The following is a 27,440-nucleotide window of genomic DNA, read 5'->3' on the forward strand; positions in this document are numbered from 1 at the left end:
ATCTTCAACAAACAGCACTGGAGATGGCCATCCACCTGTGGGTCGGGGCGGTAGAATACATCTACTGTGTCCTCTGCCTGTTGTTAGAGGCGACTAAAATGGGGACTAGGGATGCTCAGTTTGGGAGTGTGGGTTGACAGACATGGTTTCCACAGTTTAGTCTGGCATTGCTTTCACTTACTTGTGTCTAGCTCCTCACTGGCATCTTTCTTGTCCAACCTCATATGGTCAACTCTTGTTCTCTTCTGACCCCAGCAGTATTAGGTATACGAGACCTTGGGATTCTTGCATTTCTACACCTTCATGGCCTGTCCCTTTCTTTTGCTGATACCATCATTTCTTGATGAGTCACGCCTCTTACATTTTTCTTCTAATTAGTGTATTACTTCCTCTTAAAACAATAATCACCACCACTTCCACTGGAGTTGGCCAGTGTGCACTGGGTGGTTTGTAGATGGCTGTTACTTTAACCTTGTTGACTTCCACCACGAAGATCATAACGTCCTCCTGTCAGAGTTTGCTCACTACAGTGATACCTGACAATTTGCTTTAGGCTTAAGTGGCAGTTGGAGATGATGCATACTACCCAGTAGGGTATAGCTGGTGATCATCATTTTTATTTCCCCTTGTCCAGCTCCTGCCAGGTCGGGGTGTTGATGGCACTTCTCCACCATTGTCTCTCCTTGTACCACTCCTCTTCAGTAACTGAATTCCAGTCCAGTCTTTTTTTCTCATACAGTTCATGACTCAGTCCATCCATCTTACTTTGCACCTTCTTCTTGCCCTCTTTTCTTCTGTCTTAGCCTCCAGCATCTGTTTTGGTACCCTTCCTTCCTCCATCCTCATAACATGTCCAAACCATCTCAATTTATTATTCTCCATCCTATCTCTCATTTTTTCTACCCCTATCTAATTTCTGGCGTCAACGTTTCTTACTCTCTCTCTTCTTGTCTTCTCTACCGTACTACTCAGGAACTTCATCTCACCGGCCTGAGTTTTACTCTCATTTCTTGTTGTCAAAATCCAAGTCTCTGATGCATATGTTAAATGTGTAGAGTAAATCAAAATGAAAATCTCTTTATTTGCAAATGAGGTGTCTACCTCAGTGGCAAATGGTACACTAAAATACATTATTGTCAAGCACTAAATATTAAATTAACAAGAGAAGAAAATTGTCCTATAATACAATATTATACAATTTTTTCTATTAAACACACAGCTCATCCTTAATAAATTTATATTGTTTACAAAATTCTACTTATAATATCTCCTGTACTACTTACAAATATAATCAACTGATATACAGTGTGTGTGGAATTACTTCAAATGATACTATACAACTGGTATAAGATTAAAATTTACATTGCATTTACTGTATTTACTTTTTTTTTTTTTTTTACCCATTCTGGAACCTAAGTAGCATAACGACCTGCTGCGTCTTAACCAGACCCCCTTTTGCCACCACTTTTCAGAGTTCCTGAAGGGCCTTCACAGCTACCGTAGAGGTCCTAGGGCCCTCGAAGTCCCCACTGTACTTCACCCCTACAGGCAGTCCCCTTCTTTGGCTGTCCAAACTCCTTAGACCAGGGGATGGAAGTAATTTATTCACACACATTTTTTATTTACATTAACCTGCACTGGTCGAATGCCCTCCAACATTTCATTTTCTCTGTTGCTGTTTATTCTCTTCTTGAATATCTGTACAGATCAAAAGGATCAAACACTAGCCCTGGTAAACTGTTCCACTCCTTCACACCCTTCCCAATGAATGAAAATTTACCCCAATCGCTTCTGCTAAAATTCCTTCTAATTTTATATTTGTGGTCAGTCCTGCCAATATAATTATTTTCCAACTGAAGCCCATTTTAAAGCCTCTAGTTGGATTTTCACTTCTGTACATCTTGTACAGTGTCTCTTTACATTTCATAGGAACTTCTCTGTTCCACACCAGGCTCCTTACATTCAGGTAGAACGTATTTCCCATGTGTACACTTCTGGTAATCTCCTTATCCAGCCTTGCATCATGCATTACTTCACTTCATAAATATTTGAAATATTCAACAACCTTAAGGTTTTGTCCCCTGATACTAACAATTCATTTTTTTTTTTTTTTATTTTTTTTTTTTTGTTTCCTTCTCTTGTCATCACCGCTGTTTTGCTCTTCTCCACACTGATTTTCCTACCATACTTCTCAATATTGCCATTTAAAGCTCTATAGTTGGATTTTCACTTCTGTATTGTGGACTCCCCAGATCACTATATCATCTGCAAATAACAATATTTTCATATTCCCTCCATATCTTGCCTATCTTTCCTTTACAATTTCATCCATAGCCATTATAAACATAGTGATACCTGGTGATATGGCCTGTAATGTATGCAGTAGCTCTTGCTTATCATATGTATAGGTTTCTTGTAATTTAGCTATGTCTGCTTGATGTTCCAGCAGTATATTCAATGAAACTTCACATTAATCCCTAAATATTCCCTTGAAATTCAGTTGGAGGACCTTAAGTTCACTTCCAGGACCTTGAAAACAGTCATTTTTTCCTCATTCTTGGTATACTGTATACTTTACTGTCAAATAGCTCTTACCGTACAGGACAAGAATAAAATTAAAATTTAATATTTTTTAAACATATTGTTTCAGTCTCTTAACTGCAGTTAAGACTTGTTAGCCTTTCTGGATTCCCAGTACACCTTCATCTACCACGTGTATGCATAAGTCTTTTCTGGTTTCACTAAGAGATGGCGCCAGCGAACAGTAAGCAGCGTATGAATTTGACACATACGTCAGTTCATTCGTCTGACATGAACCTTCCAAAATACACAAGTTGAATCCGCCAAACACTAGCGCCTGTGTTGTATCGTTCAGTGATCATGTCGATGTTTGTGCCTGAAAAAGAACATTTCCGGCACGTATTGCTTTTCTTATTTAATCAAAAGTAAAAGGCTATGGAAAGTCATTGTTTGCTGGTAGTAACATGTGTTGAACATGCTCCATCGATTATAACATGTGAGACATGGTTTCAACAATTTAAACGTGGTGATGGCATGTACAGAAAACGTAACCTTTCTGTATTGGTTGATGCCACAGACAGGCCTATTATTAAGGAACAAGAAGTTTTAAATTCTTGGGAAAATTATCTGATGGAACTTTTCTGTGATCAGAGAGGTGAGGAAACTAACCAACGAGCTAATTGTGAAGGCCCTGTGCTATATGCTCTGAAAGTTTCAAAAAGCAAGAAATTACCAGGTCCAGATAACATCCCTGTAGAACTTCCTAAAATGATTGACGAAGACAATATCCAATTCTTGGTAAAGTTGTTCAATACTATATATAATACTGGAAACATCCCATCTGACTGGCTGTTATCTACATTCATCACATTGCCAAAGAAGCAAAAGGCATGCAAGTGTAATGATTATAGGCTAATAAGCCTCATGAGCCACACACTTGAAGTATTTCTTCGTGTAATACATAACAGAATCAAGATTAAGTGTGAACAAGACCTCAACGAAACACAGTTTGGGTTCACAAATTCTTTTGGTACAAGGGAAGCATTGTTTGCACTAAATATCCTAATTCATAACAGTCTAGATCAACAGCAAGAAGTGTTTGCTTGTTTAATTGATTTTGAAAAGGCAAGTGACAGAGTACAACATCCAAAACTTGTGGAAATCCTAAAGGATATAGGAGTTGACAGCAAAGATATCCGCATTATTGAAAATCTTTACTGGAGACAAAAGGCCGTTGTCCAAATCGGAAATCAAACTACAAACAAGGTAGCCATCCAAAGAGGAGTTAGACAAGGTTGTGTTTTATCTCCATTGTTATTCAACCTGTATTCTGATAAAATTTTCAAAACAGCTTTAGAAAATCACCAATATGGAATAAAAGTAAGTGGTGGCATAATTAAGAACATAAGATATGTGGATGATACAGTCATCTTGTGTGACAATTTTGAAGGACTCCAACTCCTGCTCAATAATATAAGTGCAGTAGGTGAGGACATGGGACTAAAAATAAATGTAAACAAGACCAAGTTCATGATCTTCAGCAAACGTACCAATGCTGAGGCAATCTTACCACTAAACAACCAACAGATTGAGAGAGTAACCACTTTTAAATATCTGGGTGCCATTGTCACTGAACAACTTGATCCTGAGAAAGAAGTGAAACAGAGGATAGCAATAGCATGAAGAATATTTACAAACATGAAATCTTTCTTTTGCAGTGACTACTTAAATTTAAAACTTAGTCAGAGGATGGTCAGGTGCTATATACTGTATGGTCAGCCTTGCTATATGGTGTGGAAACATGGACTCTCAAGAACATATCAGTGAAACGCTCAAACCTTTGAAATGTGGATCCATTGTAGGATGCTCAGGATTTTGTGGGTTGCATGACTAACGAACCAAGAAGTACTCAGAAGGGCAAGAGCAAGTCAAGAACTCGTTCAAACATTAAAACACCGGAAGATCTCTTACTTTGGCCACATCCTTAGAAATGACTGTTACCTCATCTTACAATGGATTGTACAAGGCAAAATACAGGGTTGAAGAGGTGTCGGGAGGAGGCGAACATCATGGCTTGGAAACATCAAAGAATGGACTGGAATTCTCAGTGTCAAAAGACTTTTCCATCTAGCAAGAGATCGTACGGCATTCGCCACAGTGATCGCCAATGTCAGGGGGACCTGATATGGTACTGTGAAGAAGAAGAAGAAGATTTCAATGTAAAAGACAGTGCGCTCTGGTAGACCACAAAAGTGCGAAGACAAGCAACTGCAGGCATTACTGGACGATGACCCAACTCAAACTCAACGCTATCGCCAACAAATAATTAATTTAAATCACGCATTGATCGAAAGACAACAGGAATGGGCCAGACGATATGGCAAAGTGATTTTGTTACACGACAATGCAACATCTCACATAGCAAACCAGTGAAAGACACCTGAAATTGCTTGGATGGGACATCCTTCAGCATCCGCCGTATTGCCCCGACCTGGCGCCATCTGAGTATCACCTCTTTGCATCAATGGGGCACGCACTCGCAGAGCAGCACTTCAGCAATTTTGAGGAAGTTGGAAAATGGCTTGACTAATGGTTTTCCACAAAAGACAAGCAGCTTTTCTGGCATGGTATTCATACCTTACCTGAAAGATGGGCAAAGTGTGTAGAAGCTGATGACCAATATTTTGAATAAACAAAAAATGAATTTCACTTGAAAATTACGTGTTTTCTTTATCATAAAAAACTGATGGATACACCTGGTAGATGGAGAATGCAGTTCTTTGCTCTTTGGACCACATTTTGCACCTTCTCACTCTTTCTAGAAGATGCTTTAACCCACCCAGGTCCTGAACTTACTTCTTTCTTGAATCAGTGTCTCAGGGAAACTGGCCAGATCCTCCTTCACTGCAGTTGCCCATGGAGTGATACCTGTCCATGTCATGAGAACATCAAGAATTCTTCAAGATATTCTGGTGTTAGGCATTTGAGACAAATGATCTTAAAACATAAGAGTACAACCCTGCATTTGACATTAGGTGATACTCTCCCTCAGAATTTTGACATGGGCCAAGGATCGTTCTTACAAATTTCCTCTCTTTCACTTGGATCCCCTTCATCTCACTGTAGTGAGCATGGTCCAAGCATTCAGCAGCATATAAGGCTTCAGGCCATACAACTGTGGTGTAGTGGCACTATTAGACCTGCTATGAGATTGTTCTGGACTGATAAGTGGGTTTTGCCAGGTGAAAAGCTGTTTCCATGCAGTCAGCCCAATATTTCAGAACTTCCTTCTGTGATGCATTAAAGGAAATGATCTCTCCAAGATACTAAAAATGAATGCAATAGTTGATTCTTCCATTTTTTGGTATTGAGAAATGCAGTGGTAATTTGATGATCAGACATACTTCCTTCAGGTTTTCAAAAGATATCTGGAGAAATACAGCTTCAGCTACTTCCTTGTAATATTTCTACATGGAGGCAGGCAATGTTGAGGTCATCTGGCATTATGAGAACATCATCTGCAAAAGCAACACAGTTTATTTTCACTGCTTTGGATCCAGTGCCCAGCCTAATACCATTTTTGGGTAGTCTGTTTCCCCACTCACTTATGACCTTTTCAAGAACACAGCTTAAAAGAATGGGTGAGTGCTCATCCACTTTGATGATCAAAGGATCTAGGGATTTCCTCCACACATCACACTACACATTGAAAGATTTTGGTGACACAAGGATGGGAAGGTAGTGACTGTGGCCTTAATTAAGGTACAGCAGTCCAGAGGGTTGAGTCATAGGGCTTCTTGAAATCAACAAAAGTTAATACAAGTGATTTGGCGCAAAGAGATCTGATTTTGATGATACTCTTAAGTGAAAAGATATGTTTGATGCAGAAGTGGATTTTCAGAAGCCAGCTTGATATTCACCAATCTGTGGATCAATAACAGGTTCAATGAAACTTTGAAGTGCTTTTGACAGGATTTTATAAGCAACTGAATGAAGATATATACCTCTGTTATTCACATCTGCTTTATTGCCTTTTTTATGGAGGAGATGTACAAGCTTATTGCCACTCCTTAAGAATAATTTGATTTCCATATATCATGAAAGAGTTCTTCCAATTTGGCAACAAAAGTGGGACCAACCATTTTCCAGAAGATTGGTGACTATGGAATCCTTGCCTGATGTCATGTTGTTGGGAGAAAGATGCAATGATTTACGTTATTTCTTCTCAATCAGGAGGAAGAAAATCCTGTTAAATGAAGGACTGACCAGAACTTGTAATCTTTGATGCTGGAGGAGAGCAGTTGAGTAAGGACTCAAAGTATTGAGTTAATTGACATGATACTGTATAGGCTTTTGGGCTTATGCTGTGTCAAGAAAATAAGGTGAAATTCTTTATGTTTCGCAGAGAACTGTGCTCTGCGTCATCAGAAGAAAAGCTTGACTGTCCACGATAAAGGCTTCTTGAGTTAATCGTTTACAATTATCATGATTATTCAGAATAGAATAACTGTTCTCACCCTGGGAACATAGTGAAAGGTCTTGGTAGCTGGTAGGTTCAAATGTGAAAGTACATGGTAAAAGGCACAAGCATTGTTCCTCCTGAAGTTTTCTTTAATGGTCTCAAACTGAGCCTTTTCATAAGCATGTTTTGCTTTATTGATCACCTTAGGAGTCAGTTTAGTGTTCAGTCTACCATAGGTGTTTCTCTTTCCCCACTAAATTGTTTGTTAGAATAGCAGCATCCTGAACCTTCTTGGTAATGTCTTTACCATTGTGTGATTCTAGATACTCAACCTTTTTCTGGTAATCATGAATGACATTTTGATTTAACATGAGATTGTTGATCTGAGATCTATAGATCTTCTGCTTTAGGGATATGTAATTGGACTTTGGTACAAACCACAGTCTAACCTTTGTTATATAATGGTCTGAATCAATATTAGCACATCTAAGCACATTCTGTATTACACAGAAATTGTAGTGGGAGGTGGCAACAGGATCTATCTGATGTTCACCAGTCAGTTCCTTAGGTGAATGCTAGGTCATACATTTAAGAGGATTATTTTTGAAGTAGATGATCTTAATTTTAAGGTTCATCTGCTTGCAGGTGTCAGTGAAGCATTCCCCATTGTGGTTGGTTTGGGTGTGAACTGCATGTTCACCTATGGTACATCTAAACTTCTGCTTCTTACCCAGCTGGACTTTGAGAAGAATGATTGGAGTCTTAATTCCAGAGAGGACATTGTCTAGTTGAGTCCAGAAGGTCTTAACTTTCTCAGGATTGCTGGAGTTGTCTTAATTGATAAGAGCATGAGCACTGATTTGGGTGTAAGCCTTTTTAGCACACTTGATAGTGAGAGTTGACAGATGGGGAGAAATGGCTTTGATGTCCACTACACATACCACAATGGATGTATGAATTAAGAAGGCTGAGCCTAGAATAACTAAATTAGCAGATGTGATCTTAACCTTGGATTTAAACATATGGTATCCATTCCAATGGGATACGCATCTCTTGAATTGGAAGAATTTTGACAGTGTGTTAGTCCATAGGCTTTGTGAGCATAATCTGTTTGCCAATTCTAGTAAGTATCTGGACATTAAAATTTCCTGTATAAAAGCTCTGTTGGGGCTTGATTCTTCGAGATGAGGGTCCCTTCAACTGGTCCTTGATGTTCACACTATATAGTAGGTGTAGTACCTCACAGAATCGGATGCATTACATTTATCGCTCACTCTGTGGCCCTGGATTCTCTCATAGAATTTGCTGGCTGGGTTATCATTTCCATTTTGTATTTTTTCCATAGTGTTGAGAAGGTAATGGGAGGAGTCAGGCTCCCAAAGAGTTAGAACCATGATGGGTAGTCATGGAACTGAGGTTTGATTCTGGAATTCTCTTCTCCTAGGCAAACTGCTTTCCATAGAGCTTACAGAGCTTTTGTCTTCCCTGAATTTAATTCAGATTAACTCCCTAGGTCTTTGTTCCATTCCACTGCTGAATACTCTCCTCCTCCACCTTCAGGCCATTGATAGAGGAGTGTTTTACTGTTACCTTCTCTTACGCAGTGGTCCTTGAAGTTGTCATCTGCCTCAGACATTCTCCTATATTTTTTCTGCCCCATAACTTAAAGGAGCTGCAGCCATCCCTAACATGGAGATAGTTGTTGTGTTATGGATTTGAATAGTAGTTCCTCAACACAGGAAAGCATCACTCCATCTAAAGGGACTCATCCTCCCAAAGCCATTAAGGAATTTAGTTTTACCACTGCTCAGCACTCAGCGATGAGACGCTGGCTGTATGGTCTACTTTATTACCATAGCGAGGTAATTACTATTATTATGTTTGTTTTGTTTTTAGTGGGTGGAATGAATGAAATGAAGATCTAACTCAGTTCACCTTCCTCTTGAGTGAAGCGAGCAATCTTGCAGTTGTGAGGAAGCTTACAAATTTCTTACGAATAAAATCCATCAAGGTTAAGAGAGCTTGCTCTCACAGTGCCGTGCAGACTCTGCAAACTTCCTCCAATTTTCCTTCACATGCCATACAGTGCTACGAGAGGCAAGACAAAAGAAAGCCTCTGCATTAGAGAGAAGTATGAGAAGTTGTTTCATATCTCTGTATCAGAATTGCAATTAAATTTTAAAAACCTGCTTAATATGAAAACCCAGCCAAAAGAAGCAGACTTGAAGAAGACGGAAACCAAGTCCATAAAGTTGAACGACTGGAAACAATAAACAAGCTAATGGAGAGTGATACTAATCCTATTTTAAATAAAAGCGAAGGTAAGCCCTGTCTAATTTGAATGTGATTTAGTGTTTAAGTTTAGTAGTAGCATGACGAATAGAACACCTAGTGAGATCACTCACCCAGTTCAAGAGCACTCCTGCAGAGCGGCGTTAGTTGAGCTAATCACCAACACTGTACACAGTCAGCTGTTTTAGTGCAGGTTACACTGATATGCAAATAATCAAATACAACACGCAATTGTTTAGACTTGTGAATAATACTGTCAGAGAGTTGTAAATAATATTCTCAGTCACCACGAAGAAGTATCTTTGGACTTTAATAAGAGAACACACGAGATAAAATGGAACATTATGAAAAGTGAAAGCAATATTGGTCTTTACATACTTAAAAAAAGATTTTTTAAACAGAACACATAAAATATTAAATATTGTGTCCTTAATCTGCCCCTGTAGGTAATTAATCCTAGTTTTAACTGAGGAAAGAGACATTTAGCTTGCATTAAATTACGAGTTGTGTTCTTTAGTCACCTTTTGAGAGACACTACTGGCTTTTGGGCATCAGTAAGAGAACTAGACTGGCTGTGAATTTGACTACAAATAGGCTGACCTTGAACCTTACCACTCACTGTTACCATCATTGCTTCACTGACATCATGATTCTTGTTCCTTATCCTCTTGATACTGTCTTCATTCCTTTTTCTACTGGATGCCTTTCGTGATTTTACCTCAATGGATAGGTACTTTGGTAAATTTGGAAAAGTATGAGGCACCACTCCTGGTTTTAATTTCTGCCTCACATGAGGAAGTTCAATGTTTTTACCATTCACAATGATACAGTCCACCTTTATAAGTTAGTTAAATCTGATGAAAAATGCAGGTCACATGTTCTGCTTTTGACTGACAATTGCTTGCTTATCTTTCCTCAGAATAACTCTCGTCCACTTCGCAAACAGACTATTTTCTTTTGGTGGTATAAAAATCGTCTAGCATCAGGCTTCCTTCCGTAACCCGATTTACAACCAGGAATGAAACAGTACGACATTTTTTCGAAATAATAGAAAACTAGTTGATTGTACACACAAAGCACTGCACAGATATTAATACAAACTTTAAGAAAATATCAAAACAAAGAAATTCCCTTTATAGACGTTAAAATTGTTTCCACAACTTTACGCACGCTATTACCTTAGTTGACAATTTGGTGCATGTGTTATTGCAGCTGGTTCATTGCAACTGCAGCGCCACACTCTGGCAGGGCCATTAACGACAATGTTAAGAGAGTGGAGTGATTACACTAGTTATTCTATTCGTCATGGTAGAAGTTTATGATTAGTTCTATAGAGTATATTTTTCATTCACATTGAGATTAGGAGAAATAACTAAAGCTAGTCTACAAAATCCACAGGAATTGTGGACCCATCTTCCACATTTTTACTTGTCAGTGATATTGCTTTTCTTTGTTTCTTTCTTGTAAGTACTACAATGATTCTCCAGTCTTTACACTTTTTAAAATCATTCTTTATAAAGTATTCTTTGTAAGTGTTCATAATTATGAAAATAATTAATTACAGGTTGCTTATTTCATTCTGCAGCACTTTCTTAGATTTTTCTACCATTTCAATTTTATTTTGTATTATAAATAATTGTTTAATTTCTAATCATAGGCATATCTTCAATTCTTTTACAGTGCTTTCATTGAAATGTACTGTCCGACTCGTTGGCTGAATGGTCAGCGTACTGGCCTTCGGTTCAGAGGGTCCCGGGTTCGATTCCCAGCCGGGTTGGGGATTTTAACCTTAATTGGTTAATTCCAATGGCCCGGGGGCTGGGTGTTTGTGCTTTCCCCAACATCCCTACAACACACACCACACATAACACTATCCTCCACCACAATAACACGCAGTTACCTACACATGGCAGATGCCGCCCACCCTCGTCGGAGGGTCTGCCTTACAAGGGCTGCACTCAGCTAGAAATAGCCACACGAAATTAAAATTTTATTGAAATGTACTCAAATGCGGGAACCCTAAGCTATGGTGTGATGGATAATCAGGATGAAGGAACACAAATCCCTGGTTCAGTCAGGACAAACACACTAGTACCCCCACACCCTCCACACCTGCGTCTAGCCACCGAAAAATAACAACAGTATTTGGTCGATACGAAATAGAAGAAACAAGAGGTCTGTCTGTAACTGATTTGCAAAGGCTTGTATAGTACAAAATCAGTAGCCTTAAAAGAACAGAGATAATACTACAGAGAAAAGCTAGCTGGCAATTAATTGTAATCATTGCAGTAGTCATCAGAACACATCACCTGTCATACAGATTGTTAATGATGCATGTTACTACATTTTATAAACTTGCTTATGTTTGCTTGAATTACAGTATTATTTTAAAAACTATTCTTTTTCTAATCTGACTCCTTATTAAACAAATGTTACAGTAATAAATAGACCTGTATAATTTGTTAAAAATAGCAGATTCATAATTATCATGGGTGGATCTGGGGGTGGGAGGGTGCTTCTTAAATTTTTTTAATGTATTAACATTTATTCATTCTTGTACCATGTTTTAGCAAAGCAATTTTCCATCATCTTGTATTCTTAAAACAGTTAACCCTTGGCACCTTCTCCTTATAGGAACATTTTAATCACTCCCAATGAGGAATGCTTATGATCATTACCTCCTCATAGAAGTATGTCTGTATATTATTTTACAGCCTCCTTAATATGGACATTCTTTCAGTAAATACAAATTCATATGCATTTTATGAAAATATAAACACAAACAGGAGTACTGCTATTCTCACACTGTCTTCAATACACTGTACTGCAAACCAGATGTTAATGACTATCTAGGATAATCCTAGCAATTGCATTTCTTCAATGTTAGCCCTGCTCTCTTGCATGTAGTCCCTCATCTTCTTGTGTAGTATTTTGTCAAGGATCTTTGAAAATGTTATGGACACAGTACTGTGATCAGCTATATTCTCAGCAACTCCATTTTAAAAATCTGGGTCACTTAGATACCTTAAAAATATTCACGTTCTCTGTATGTTTATTAGTGCACCCTGCCTGGTTTCAGTGATTTCAAGTAAGAAATAATCTGTTAATCATTGCACACTTCCTTAATTGAAGTGATACAGAGTGTATAGTCCTTCTTCTGTCTTCTACTTCCTGTACCCTCTTAAAATTGTCAATCTTTCAGATACTTAGCCACATAATGGAAAACAAAGCAGGCTAGGATCACTGAAAGTATTTTTCTGGTTGGCAATCTTATTTTATTCTGAAGTGCAGGAATTGTTGCCGAACCTGCCCAAAGCATCTCTCTGTTACTACACTTTTCTTGGCGAAACAGTTGTTGTAGATGGTTTCTGTATTCGTAGTCAGATTTTGGAAAGGGATCATGAGCCAAGGAGCAATAGCATTTCCTGAACCACCCAGTAACAAGGCATTAACATTACTTTCTCTCATGATCGTATGAATAACAGAATTGGTCCATATGCAAGAATCATGCACACAGCATGGCCAAAAAGATCAATACTCATAAATTCTTCCTTACAATTGCAATTTAAGGTATGGTACCCTTTTCAGTTTGGTACTTATCCCCGTGTTCATGAGGCCATTTAATCTCTACATGGGTACAATTAATGACTCCAGTAGTGAAATGAAAAATGTATCTTTAGTGCCATTCATTCATTGATGCCTGTTGATGTAAATTTTATCCACTTGCATGGTATTTTGTCCAAGATCTTTGAAAATGTTATAGGCCTAGACACAGTACTCTGATCTACACCTATATTCTTAGCTACTCCACTTTGGAAACCCAGATCACTCTGGTACTTTAAAAATATTCACATTCTCTTTATGTTTATTAGTGCACCCTGTCGACATTGGTGTCAAGTTAGAAATAGTCCTTGTACATTTTCTGACATCTTTGTACATTCATAAAAATAGCCATTTCCACAAAACAACTTCTTGCTTGAAGCTGGAATCATCTGCTGAGGTTACTTCAGTTTTCTAAAGAGAGAATTCCAGAGTGAGAGCAAGAAGTCAACTTTATGAAATGTGAAGCAACTCTTACATGCACCAGGAAGGAGTGAGGTCTCAGTAAGCTAGCTCAGATTGCTCTGTTTTATTCATCAGAAAGAGAAGCAGCTCTTGAAAATAGAAGGAAACTCAGTTTACTTCACTTTATTCATACTACCCTTATCTTATTGGCTAATGACCTAGAACATCCTTAGCCAATCAATTGAAGCAACAATCAAGAATTTTGTATTGGTATACAAGGGATAGAAAGAAAACATGGTTTTAATAAATTATGATACTGTTAAATTCCACCATTGTCTTTGTAATTATCATCTACGCCAGCACAACTACACGGTAATATTTTTGTTATTCTATTGAACGGTTGGAAAATTACAAGCTTATAATACATATTTACAAGGGAGCAGTTTGGGGGAGAAAGGATACAAAATGTCTGGCACCAATGTGCATCACATTATTTCTGCCATTGGTTGATGATTGCAGTATTAACAAGGCAACTACACAGTAATATGCAGTGTGATCTGAACATTGTTTTCTCAATGAACACTGTTTCCTAATGAGATTTTAATAACAGTTACCAACATTTCTGATAATATAACATCAATACTTCATATGGACCACTGCTGCTGGACATTGTCAAATACCCTGTGGTCTTACCTATTAGAGCAAGTCATTTATCTTTCCCTTAAACTGCCCCATGTTAATATGTTAAGTCATCCTTTGTAGGACATACCCTAACATTTTGATGCTGTTATCCTTCACAACTGATAATTTACAGCCAACGGCTGAACATTGAACATTGTTTTTCTCTTGACTTTCCCCCTGTAATATGTCAATTTTATATCTTAGTATTTACAATTTAATTACAAATCAGGTACCTGATTTATGCCTCGAGGTAGTACTATGACTGATGATGCCCTCAAAGAAGGGTGAAACATGTCTCATATGGAAATAATGATAAATTCCTAAATGTTTAAAATTTCTAATGTATTGAATAGGTGACAATAAACTATTTAGCATCCTACATATAGTATCTTCAATATGGATCAATAATGATATTTATCATTTGCAATGCCTCTTATACGTTAGACACAAACTAGCTGTAGTACCCATCGTTGATGGCACAATCATTTAGCATGTGCATAATTACATTTTTGTTCACCAGATTCTGAGGCACAGTAGCGGGCATGCCTCTCCCTGTCAGACCAGGCAAGATGGCCGTGCAGTTAGAGATGCATAGCTGTGAGCTTGCCTCTGGGAGATAGTGGGTTCAAACTCCATTGTTGGCAGCCCTGAAGATGGTTTTCCATGCTTTGCCATTTTCAAACCAGGCAAATGCTGGGACTGTACCTTAATTAAGGCCACAGCCGCTTCTTTCCCACTCCAAGACTTTTCATATCCCATCGTCACCAAAAGACCTATCTGTGTCAGTGGGATGAAAAGCAAATTTTAAAAAATCTTCCTGTCAGCAGCTTATTGTGATGTACTCTCTTCTTTGCTCTTTGTGGCCCCTTGTACTTCCATATTTTTCAATCAATCAATCATTACTGATCTGCATTTAGGGCAGTTGCCCAGGTGGCAGATTTTTTTGCATCTTGAATTGATCTCTTCCTTCCTGTATAAAAGAAAGCCAAGAATCGGATTAATGTTAAAAGGTTAACATTTTAAAAAACACTGACAGATATACAAAGACTTTAAAACATTGCTGGAACGATCTCCATAGCAAATCTCTTAACAGTCTATAAAGTTAGTACCAGCTCTTGGACTTAAAATTTCACATGACTGCCTCTGATATTTCCCTTATTTTTGCCTCTATTGTAAAGAAGTATAGAACAAAAAATAGCCACGAGCTATTTTTGTGTAAAACCAACCACAAGAGTGATATATATAGTTTTATGCTTTAGGCCCCTTCTAAAGCACCCCCCAACAACTTATAGCTATGATTCTGTTCGACCTTATTCTAAACTGAAATACCTAGTTTCATTAAAACCCACCCATCCATTTTCACGTGATGCTGTAACAGACACAGGCAAATATTAAACTGAACTCGACATAGGTCATTACAATGAGGTCAATATTCTTGTCAGAATGCAATATTAATCAACTGGAATGTTGCCTTTAATAGCTATTCTGTCTTATGAAATTCTCGATCAAATGAGAAACGACAGAGTTTCTCACTTTTCATGAACAATACAATGCTGGCATTCCAACATTGCCAACTTCGAGAGCTAGAATGACTCGGCCACAGACAGCGGTGAACATTGGTCTACAGTTTTCTGTTAAGTGTGCACACTTTCTATTCCTATCAGCACCTGATTGTCGGGAACAAATAGCTGGAATGTATGATGAGCCAGTGTCTCATGTACCTGTAGTTATCAGAACATGTATAAACCTAAGGAATGCCATGCAAAGAAATTAAAAAAAAAAAAAAAAAAAAAAAAAAAAAACTTACTCCCCAGTTACTTCTATCCAATATTCAGGCAGGCTATTCGATTGGGCACACAGTAGTAATACCATCTATTGGAAATGAGTGGCAGGAGAAGACAAAAACAACACATCACCATAGATAATAGTTGATGCAATGTTATTGCTGATCAGTTTTATGAGCTTTTTCATATTTTATTTTCTTCCATGTCTGTGTTATTAGGGTAAGGGAGTCCTTCTTCCTCCTTTCAGGATGTTTCTGCACAATATTTTTCTCATTTTGATAGTCATCTTTACAATTTCCCTTGCTGTTATGGCCTGATACGATTTCCCTTGCTGTTATCGCCTGATGACCACACAGTTTTTCACCTTATGACAAAAAATCCACCACCCCCGCCATTGAAAAATATAACCGTGTTACCGATACTCAGTGTTGACGTGGAGTAAGCCACAAAAATCTAAATTCCTTAATATCTCTGTTATCATAGCTGGTACAGTAAAACTGTAATCACCGGGCGAGTTGGCCGTGCGCGTAGAGGCGCGCGGCTGTGAGCTTGCATCCGGGAGATAGTAGGTTCGAATCCCACTATCGGCAGCCCTGAAGATGGTTTTCCGTGGTTTCCCATTTTCACACCAGGCAAATGCTGGGGCTGTACCTTAATTAAGGCCACGGCCGCTTCCTTCCAACTCCTAGGCCTTTCCTATCCCATTGTCGTCATAAGACCTATCTGTGTCGGTGCGACGTAAAGCCCCTAGCAAAAAAAAAAAAACTGTAATCTATAACTTTTGTTATGTGGTGTTAATGAATAGGACCACTAATAACATAGTTATTTGAGAATTAAATGCAAGCCTTCTCCTAAACTACCAATTCATCCTGTGTGAATAAAATTATTTATAGTCGAGATTGTAGCAACCCCACCAACCTGGACCCTCGTTTTGGGAAGCCAGGCTCTGCCTGTCACAAGTCAGGACAAAAGGCAAGTGATAGAGGAGTAACACTTCTTTAAAAAAACCTGGCCCGGTTGGTAGCACCTTGTAAGAGCCCCTTGCCAGGAATACAGGTGAAATCTGGTCAACGGTCTTGAAGGCGGAAGAGGAATCTCACTCCCAACGACTGAGAGAGCGGAAGAACCTAGTGGAGTAAATCCTTGTAACATCTGTTCTCCAGGTTAGGGGCGGTTACAGTGGGCGTCTGTTCCCCAGGTCAGGGGCAGCCTCAGTTGCGTGCAGAAGCCAACGGAAAACCACTGCACTACTTAATCCCAAGTTAAGCAACCATGATGTTGTCACAGCAAGATGTATTGTTTACTGATCATCAAGCATAGAAACCAAGATCCGGTAGGGAAAGGAACGAGGCTTCCCAGGTCGTCATTAAGTGAAATCCTCACATAAACGAGTCAATGCAAATTCGAACGTGGAATGTGAGAAGGCTGCTGGAAGCAGGAAAATTAGAAGAAGCTAAAATTGTCATGAATGAAAGAGAACTAGTTATTCTGGGTCTTTGTGAAATAAGATGGCAAGGAAATGGTAATTTCTACAGTGATGACTTTAGAATGATCTATAGTGGTAGTACAAGTGGAGGCAGTAATGGAGTAGGACTGCTAATTAGATGTAACTGGGCAGGTAACGTGATGAATACCTATCACGTTAATGAGAGGATTCTAGTCACAACAATCAAAACAAATTCCAGGAATCTGGTTTTTGTTCGAGTGTACTTTCCAACATCGAACAGCTTGGATGAAGAAATAGAAGAAATGTATGAGAACATTGATGAAATTTGGAATCTGACAAAGCAATCAAATAATGTCATAATCATGGGAGATTTCAATGGTGTTGTTGGAATGCAATCAGACCGAGAAGGAATTGGAAAGTTTGGTCTAGGTGTCAGGAACAAACGAGGGGAGAGGTTACTAGACTACTGTGATCAGTACAATATGATTGTGTCGAACACATTATTTGACGTTCCATTACACAGGAGATACACTTGGAAAGCCCCAGGTGACACTGCCCGTTATCAAAATGACTATATCCTTGTCAAGAGAAGATATTGCAATCTAGTCAAAACTAGTCACAGCTATCCTGGGGCAGAGATTGACAGTGACCATAGCCTAGTCATGGCCAGATGCAGTATCCAACTGAAAATAGTAAATCACTGAATAGCAAAACCTTTAGATTTAGTCAAGTTAAAAGACCATCAAACTATGGATGTTTATGTACAAAAAACAAACAAGTTAACAAAAAGAAATGAAGAATTGGAATGGGATACTATAAAAGAAAGTTTGTTAGGTGTAGCTCATGAAACACTGGGAACAAGAAGATTGGAACCAAGAAAACCATGGATTACTAGATAAATATTGGATCTAATAGTGAAGAGAAATCAGTACAGGAGAGGGAACACAACAGAACCCAAGAAGAATACAGAAAAGTCAAAAATCAAATTACAACTCTGTGTAGAAGAGCAAAAGAAGCGTGGATGGTTGAGGTAACTGAGAATATCAGAAAAGATATAGTTGAAGGAAGGACGGAAAGAGCGTATAGGAGCATTAAAATATTAAACCAGAAACATGAAGTGAAGAGCTCTGTAGTAAGAGATAAAAATGGGAAATCTTAATAGATAAAGATGACATTAGTACACGGTGGAAGGAATACCTTGAACAGCTGTATGAAGGAGAAAATGTGGTGAATGATCTAAGGTGCATTGAACCAGAACATGAAGTAGAGGAAGATGATAAAAGTCCTACAATAACAAGGAGGAAGTTTGAATCAGCACTTCAGCGGTTACATGAAAATAAAGTTACCGGTCCAGATAACATACCTGGAGAACTGCTTAACAATATGGGAGGGAAACTGAAAGAACCTCTATTTGCTATGATTTGCAGATGCTATGATGCAGGTGAAATTCCAGAAGACTTCACCAAAAGCAAAACGGTTATGATACGAAAGAAGGGAAGTAGTGTAGAATGTTCCGATCACAGAACCATAACTCTGCTCTCTCATACATCCAAAGTACTACTATCAATAATAAAAAATAGGATAAATAACAAATTAAATTTACAAATCGATCAGGACCAGTTTGGCTTTAGGACAGGAATGGGAGCAAGAAAAGCCACCTTACCTCTTCAAACAATATTAGAAAGGAGGTTGGAAATTAATAGGAACACCTTTCTAGCATTTATAGATATTGAAAAGGCTTTCGATAACGTGAGTTCGGACAAACTGTTCAAAAGCTACCGGCTTCGACTGGAGAGACAGGAGGCTGATACTGCAACTCTATGAAGGACAGACAATGATTGTAGATATCAGAGGAAGTATCCAGAGAGCAAAAATCAGGGAAGGTGTAAGGCAGGGCTGCTCTCTCTCACCACACCTTTTTAATGTATTCATGAAGAAACCGTAAACAAGTTTTTTTTTTGCTAATTGCTTTACGTCGCACCAACACATAGGTCTCATGACAACAATGGAACAGGAAAGGCCTAGGAATGGAAAGGAAGTGGCCGTGGCCTTAATTAAGGTACTGCCTCAGCATTTGCTTGGTGTGAAAATGGGAAACCACGGGAAACCATCTTCAGGGCTGCCGACAGTGGGGTTCGAACCCACTATCTCCCAGATGCGAGCTCACAGCTGCACACTCCTAACTGCACGGCCAACTCGCCCTGTCCATAAATAAGTTTAAGGCAAATACCAAAGGAGTAAACATAAATGGGCACCATATCCAATGCATTTGATATGCAGGTGACATAGCAATTATAGCAGACTCCGAGAAAGAGTTGTCTAAGATGCTGAATGTATTGTCATCAGCATTGTCAGGATCATGCTTAAACATTAATGTCAAGAAGACCAAGATATTAGTTGTGAGTAGTAAACATCCTGAACAAATTCACACCAACATTAAGCTTAATAACAAGATAGTGGAACAAGTCAACAGTTTCCCTTATCTAGGAAGCCTGATCACCAATGAAATAGGTGCAGCAAAGAGATCAAAGGGCAAATAGCACTTGCCAAACAGGCGTTTACTAATAAGAGAAATCTTTTAATCAGTGCTAATTTAGATTTTGGAATTAGGGAGAAATTTGTGATTTCTTTTGTATGGAGTGTGCTATTGTATGATTGTGAATCTTGGACAATCAGAGATCAGGATTGGAAATGACTGGAAACGTTTGAGATGTGGGTCTGGAGACGAATGCTCAGGATTAAATGGATTGAAAAGAGAACAAACAAAAGCATTCTAGAAGAAATTCAAGGGAAGAGAGAACTGACTTTAATGATACAAAGAAGAAGAGCTAAATTCACTGGCCACATCTTGTGCCACAACACCTTTCTCACCAATCTGCTGGAAGGAAAAATCACGGGGAAGAAAGGCCGAGGAAAAAATTCCTTCAAGACTTAGCACAGAGTCTCCATTATGGTTCTTATTATGAAATGAAACTAGGAGCTGAGGACAGTAAAGAATGGTTGCATAGACAAGACATTGCCTTTAGACACTGTGATGTGACAGATAGTAGCGCCTTATTCACCAATTTCATATACCAATTTTAATTCAATTCTGTTTAGCCATTTTCTCATGATGCACATACAGTACATACATTACATATATACTGTACATATAGGCACAAATAGACAGACAGACAGACAGACAGACAGACAGAGATGACCGAAGATTAAGAAATGCATTTCCTTCCTAGTGTGAATTTGCTAATACAGAAATACCACCCTTTTTTAAATTCTGACCAATGTACAGACAAAAAATGAATCTTAGTTATACATTTCCAAAGGGAGATGGCTGAAATAATATATGTAAATGAGAAAATGTAAAAAATGAATTTTCTTATAGCACTGAAACTGCATTATTATATTTTTGCTCAAAACTACAGTATAAGAAAGCAATAAATGAAACATGCACTACAGTATAATTAGGTACTGTACTTACATAGTAGAGTACATGTGTGCAACAATAATGCGTTCCCTAAATACAAGTACCACCGTCATCTACTGTCGCTGTGCTTAACACATTGTTGGCGGCAACCCTTTTATCTGCAGGTAGTGTCAGGAAGATTATCCCCAAAGAGTCTCCAGGGGACAAGCAGCTAACTCTGTTTAATAGCATGATATACTGATGATGGATTCCGTTTGGGGAAAGTGTTGATTGAGTTTGATCTCTGGGTGGGGACGATTATCTGGAAGAGGAACACTGACATAACAGGAGTCAGAGTATGGAATATTAGGAATTTGAATCGTGATATTTCAGAGAATTTGAAAAGGATAGACCCCTAAATTTAAACATATTTGGTATAAGTGAGATGGCCTGGTAGGAAGAGCAGTGTTTCTGGTCAGGCAACTACAGAATTACTAATAAAGTTGAGATTTGGTTTAATAGTGAAAAAATACATGAAACAAACCAACAACACGCATATTTTCAACTAAGGAAAGGGCACGAAGATCGGAGCATCTGAAGAAGTACTGGGAGGACCGCAAAGTCCGAACAGTCCCTTCAAAGAGACCTGAACGATAGACTGACTAAAGTGATCCTATGCGGTCATAAAAGAAGAAGAAGAAGAAGAAGAAGTGAATAAATCAAGGAAGCTGGCTGTGTTGTTGGTAGAACGCAGCTGTAAGCTTGCATTCGGGAGGTAGTGGATTTGAACCCCACTGTCAGCAGCCCTGAAGATGGTTTCCGTGGTTTTCCATGTTCACGCCAGGCAAATGCTGGGGCTCTACCTTAATTAAGGCTACGGCTGCTTCTTTTTGTCTTTTTGTCTCCTAGCCCTTTCCTATCCCATTGTCACTGTAAGACCTATCTGTGTCGATGTAAATCCAATTGTAAAATTAATAATAATAATAATAATATAATGGGGTACCAGGTCAGTTACTCTGATCAGTTCATCCATGATTGGGAGAGAAGAGTATTCTATTCATTCTCTGAAACTTAAAATAAACCCTATCTGCCTTATGTTGCACTGACACAGACAGTATGGTTTGGTGGGATAGGACTGGGAAGAGAAACAACCATGGCTTTAATTAAGGTACAGCCTGGTGTAAAAATGGGAAACTACTTGAAGGGCTGCCAACAGTGGGGTTCGAACCCACCCTCTCGTGAATGCAAGCTAACAGGTATGTGGGTTCAAATCCCACCATCGGCAGCTCTGAAGACAGTTTTCCGTGGTTTTCCATTTTCACACCAGGCAAATGATGGGGCTGTACCTTAATTAAGGCCATGCCTGCTATCTTCCCAATCCTTTCACTTTCCCATCCTTAGATCACCGAAAACCTTCAATGAGTTAGTGCTACATTAAATCACTAGCAAAAAAAAATGCTAAGGGGTGCAAGTTGAAGAGTGTATTAATACAATTAACACAAAATAAACAATAAAAAACATACCAATCACCTATGAATGATAACACTTTTTGGCTCACATGTGTAACAAAGAAACTCATATTTTAAACACCAAGTACTCAAATAAACTATCAAGAGAAGTGATACTAAAGTGAAAAACAAACTTTGTGAATATACTGATATTTTATTGGGAAGTTCTAAATTGTATTTTTTGTCATTTTGTGAACACGTGGGAAAGACGACCCAGGAGAGAATGTATACAAATCAGACCAAATTTCTTTGCAAATTTGACAAATAGCATTGGTGGCAAATATATATTAAATGTAAGCAATATATTTTCTTTTGCTAGGGGCTTTACGTCGCACCGACACAGATAGGTCTTATGGCGACGATGGGATAGGAAAGGCCTAGGAGTTGGAAGGAAGTGGCCGTGGCCTTAATTAAGGTACAGCCCCAGCATTTGCCTGGTGTGAAAATGGGAAACCACGGAAAACCATTTTCAGGGCTGCCGATAGTTGGATTCGAACCTACTATCTCCCAGATGCTTAAGCAATATAGCTTCCTTTTGTATCACTGAACAAAAATACAGTAGATTATGTTTAAATTCATAACATTAATAAATTCTTACCCAGCACTACCATAAATAGAATACATCATTCAAGGTAGCAATAATTGTGCATAACTTGAGAAAAATTAAGTCATATATAGCAATATAGGAACATGAATAGGAACACATAATAGAATAAACACAATGATAGGCCAGTGTGGGAAGAGGGAGAGGGAGCTTTAGAAAAGGACAAACTCCACATCTTCAAATAGATAACCTCTCCTCAATAATCCCAACTCTTCTACATCCATTTCTTTATTTCTACTACCTGGCTTCTCAAGAGGGCAGTCTTCAATGAGCTCATTGTGGGGGTGGGGGTGGGGGTGGGGGTGGGGGGTGTGCACATGACTTGTCTGAATGGGTCGATGCAAATGACAGAGTGACAAAAAAGGCACCATTGTCTTTGGGTGTGCCTATGGACACACAGAGAATGAAGTTGCCCGATACTGGTGCATCAATGTAGACTGTCTAAAGTGTCTATGAGGAATGGTGTACCATGTGAAACATGCCATCAGAACTGTGGTCACAGAAAGATCCTAAACCAGAGGGACTGATGAGACTGTCCCGCTTTGTCATTTAAATCAGTTTCAAACCCAACAGGAATTATGGCAATTTGTAAATGCTTATGCATCCCAAATGATTCCTGAATGAACAATGAGGAGGAAACTGCATGCGAAGAGCATTTGGAGTTGAGTACCATGCAAGAGGCCACTGCTCACACCTGGATGTATTCATTTGGCTTGAGAACTTCAACACTGGACTGTAGTAGTGTAGTGTAGTGTAATGCGCTCCGATGAGTCTTTTATCCACCAACAGCCATAGTGTATGAAGGGTGTAGTTCAAGCAGGAGATTGATTTGCGATAGTGTGATAGTATTTATTTGTTCCACGACTTGGCCCACTCATTGAGGTAACTGTAAACATGAACCAGTATGGGTATCTGGACTTTCCTTTCCTGGTAATCATGATGTTTATGCTGTGGACACTCCCATCTGCCAAGATGATGACCTTCATGTTCACAAGGCTCAACACACGAGTCCATGGTTTGAGGAACATTCAGGCACCCTAATGGCAGTTAGTTTGGCTTGCAAAAGTTCCTGATTTTAATCCCATCAAAAATTCGTGGGATTATTTGGAGTAGCAGCTGAAACACAGACATCAGCATCCCTGTACATTGTTGGAATGACAGTGTTTCCTTACGAGCGAATGGATTCACTTCGATGTCGCATCTCGCATAGTCATTTCCTTACTGAATCCAGGCAGTTGTCCAGGCCATAGCTGGTGGTACCCGGTATTAAGTGTGTTATCAAGAGGGTGATTAATTGGTTGCCTGGAGTGCTTACATTCTCTAAATAGACTGCAAAGCCTTTAATCTACTAAAATAAAATTGAAAAATCTGTCTGTCTGTCTGTCTGTCTGTCTGTCTGTCTGTCTGTCTGTCTGTCTGTCTGTCTGTCTGTCTGTCTGTCTGTCTGTCTGTCTGTCTGTCTGTCATTTTGACCAGGAATAAACTTTTATAACTGTTTCTGGGCCATTTTATAATGAGTGGGATCAATATCAAAATTGTTGTCTTGTCTGTCACCTCAGCATGAGAAAACATATTATCTGACTTACAGGAAATTTCACATTTATCCTCATATATTTCCAAATGAAAATATCCACAGACCACATTTTATTATGCTGTTTAAAATTGGAAGGAGAAATGTCAAAATACCATAGTTGACCAAATCTGCTCATTTTAATGGTTTCAATGCAAGGAATGAACTCCTGGGTCCTCAGGACCCAGAAAACTATAATTGAAGGCCATAGGACAAACTTTCTACAATTGTTTTATTATTTTATACATATGTTTGATACAATTAGTTAATTGGGTCACCTGTTTTTGAGGAGGTTTCAACAACACTTCTGTTCCCTCATATTATTGTTATATAATTTCCTATTAAAAGAATACTCAAACAAGAAGAAGTGACACAATTACTGGTCATTTCTTATGAGTCTTTCTTCATGAAGACTTTCTCTTCCCAGAGAAAAGCAGCGGTACCGGCGCGATATGACTATCTCGAGGATCACGCCAACAACAGCACCAGCTATGAGACCTACAATCAACAAAAGGTACATCATGGTAGATGACGGTTGTTGAGGTGTATATATTCTATTTTGTTTTCTTTCTTGCACTTCAAGTTCTTTGCCAATACTAGACACACTCTCGGGGAATGAGACAGGATTATCATCCAAGTGCAGATGTTCCAACATCTTCCAGTCACCTTTAGGGACGGCACAAATTGCATGGCCTTCTATTCCGTGCTTCAGACACCAACTCAGTATTTGTTTCATGCGACTGTCACATATCAATGGATTACCTCTCAAATCCAAATTTTCCAACTTATTTATCTTCTGAAAAACACTGATATCAACTGTTTTTATACTGTTATTACATAGTGAAAGTGAAGTCAAGTATGGAGTGTTCTTAAATGTATTTGGTGGTATGTACGTTATATTACAGAAATTCAAAGCTAAAACATTCAGGGAAGGTGCATGAAGGAATGGCTCCATTGAAGGTATCATCAGCGGATTTCCAGAAAGAGTTAACTCTACGAGATGAATATTATTTATGAATGCTTCTGAATTCACAGTCCGTATCCTGTTACCATCAAGAAACAACCGTTCTAGGTGAAGCAAATGATGAAAGCATTCATCAATTTCTTCAATGTAGTTATAACGTATATCTAATATTTGAATTGAATGTGTATTCTCAAGACTTTCAGATGTTAATTTAGTGATGTTGCAATATGACATATATAAAAACTTAAGGGATGATGAATTTAAAAATGTTCCATCCTGTGGAAAATTTAGGGGATTTCCTGTCAGATTAACTTTGATTAACATTTTATTGTTGGCGAGAATATTTGGACTAAGTATCTTGATGTTATTGTCCTGTAGATGGAGCTCTTCCAAATTTACAAGCGTACTTATTACAGAAGATTTCATCTCATTTATATTATTGTTGCTAAGTTCCAGAATTTTTAATTCAGTGGCATCTTTAAGTAAATGGTTGAAGTCATTTGTCAGATTACAAGAAGACAACATCAATATTTCTAATTTAGGAGCTTGGAAAGTGGTATCTGGTTTATAAATCAAAGTGTTACCTCGTAAATCTAAGATTTTCAGTGAAGAGAGCTTTGTTCCTTCCTTAGTTAGGTCAATGATATTATTGTTTGATATTTTTAGTGACTGAACTGGAAAGTTCAGAACAATATTATCTCCTAAATCATTGTTGCTGATATCTAAGTCACTGAGCTGCATTGAAGTGAAATCTTTAGGTAATGTTCTCAGATTGCAATGAGAGATCATGACAGTCTGCAGAAATTTGGTTTTATCGTGGAATATGGAATCTGATAAAATCAGATTATTCCCTCTCATAGAAATATATTTCAGATGCTCACATGGTTCAAAGACATTTAAAGGCAGTGTAGTTATTTTATTTCCATCTAGGACTAATGTTTGAAGACCATTAAGACCAAAGAAAGCTTTCTCTTCAATTAGGCTGATGCTGTTGTTGTTGAGATATAAAGCATCAAGTTTTTGCAATCCCTTGTTTGCAAATATGTTATTACTGAGGTGTGTGAGGTTGTTATGATCTAGAAACAGGGTTGACACATCGTCATGCAGACCATAAGGTACACCAGACAAATTACGATCCGAACAATTGGCAGCATACATGACGCCGATGTTATAATAAAAAGTATTCTCAGAGATCTGGAAGAGACGTGACGTGAAACCTCGTATTGCAAAGCAGTCGCATACTAAGCCACATCCATTAACCATGGGAAGAAGTGCAGCTATCACCAGAGTTACAGTCTGCATGATGCCTGCAACAGAAAATTGAATAATTGAACATTACAGGATTTTATAATTTGTAAGATTAAAAATACATGTGACTTTTGGAGACAAAAGACTTGTAATTCACTTGAAACCAGCACTTGCATATGAAAGCAAGTAAATCTATTCATACACATCCTTCATTATACCAGGTGGGCAAAATAAAACTGGCCCGGAAAATATTTACAATAGGACTGAGTTGACCCTTCTTAATGAACATTGCAGAAGATGCTGGACGTGGCCTCATTTGAAGAAATGAAAAACTGAGGTTCCAAAAGAAAGTCCTGACTTCACTTCAATCATAAACCACCGGCAGAACTCAACACGCGAAGGTTTGTCTAGATGCTTCAACGCAAGCACAACAGGGTCGCCCATTTCCAAAACCTGTTAAGTCCTTCGAGCAAAATGTTACAGCAACTGTAAAAAAACTATCATTTGTTTCTTAATTCCTTTTCATATACTTTTGTTTTTTATTTTTATAAGGTGTTTTACTTTCCTCTGATCTAAATATAGTGCTAAAATCATACAGTACTTTGATAGTTTAGTTGTAATTAAGTATTTTATGTTGGAGGCAAACCTATGGGAGGGAATGACGTACAAGAATAATAAAAAACAACCAATGTCAGCGTCGAATCCATAGTTTCCACGGTTGCCGAGTTCTATTGGGGCACTCTGGATGCCATTTAAGTACCGGATCAGCTGCATAGGCATGGCAAAAAGTGGTGATTTAGAAAATATCCAAACTTACTGAGATTACTTTGATTAACGAGAAAGAAAATAATCTATACGACTTGAAATTAAACACAACAATAAGTTCTAAACTACAAAATAGTTCTTAATCAGTCAACACCACAATAACGAAATCTACAAACATTCTCTTCACACA

General features: G+C 38.3%; 1 protein-coding gene across 2 annotated transcripts in view; it reads right to left on the reverse strand.

The window, feature by feature from the left end:
* Positions 1-13,447: 13,447 nt before the first annotated feature.
* Positions 13,448-27,440, reverse strand: part of LOC136878834 (leucine-rich repeat transmembrane neuronal protein 3) — a 29,253-nt gene continuing 15,260 nt past the window's right edge. The window contains exons 2-3 of one of the 2 annotated variants that reach the window (XM_067152360.2): positions 25,822-26,544; positions 13,448-14,930 (exon numbers count right to left, since the gene is read on the reverse strand). In XM_067152360.2, the coding sequence (XP_067008461.2) occupies positions 14,860-14,930; positions 25,822-26,544 (794 nt within the window). In that variant the 3' untranslated portion in view covers positions 13,448-14,859. Of the gene's footprint in view, positions 14,931-24,488; positions 26,545-27,440 lie in introns of those variants that run through there. The other variant, XM_067152359.2, reaches the window with a different exon arrangement.

Source organism: Anabrus simplex, chromosome 8 (assembly GCF_040414725.1).
Source record: "Anabrus simplex isolate iqAnaSimp1 chromosome 8, ASM4041472v1, whole genome shotgun sequence".
Lineage (NCBI taxonomy): Eukaryota > Metazoa > Arthropoda > Insecta > Orthoptera > Tettigoniidae > Anabrus > Anabrus simplex.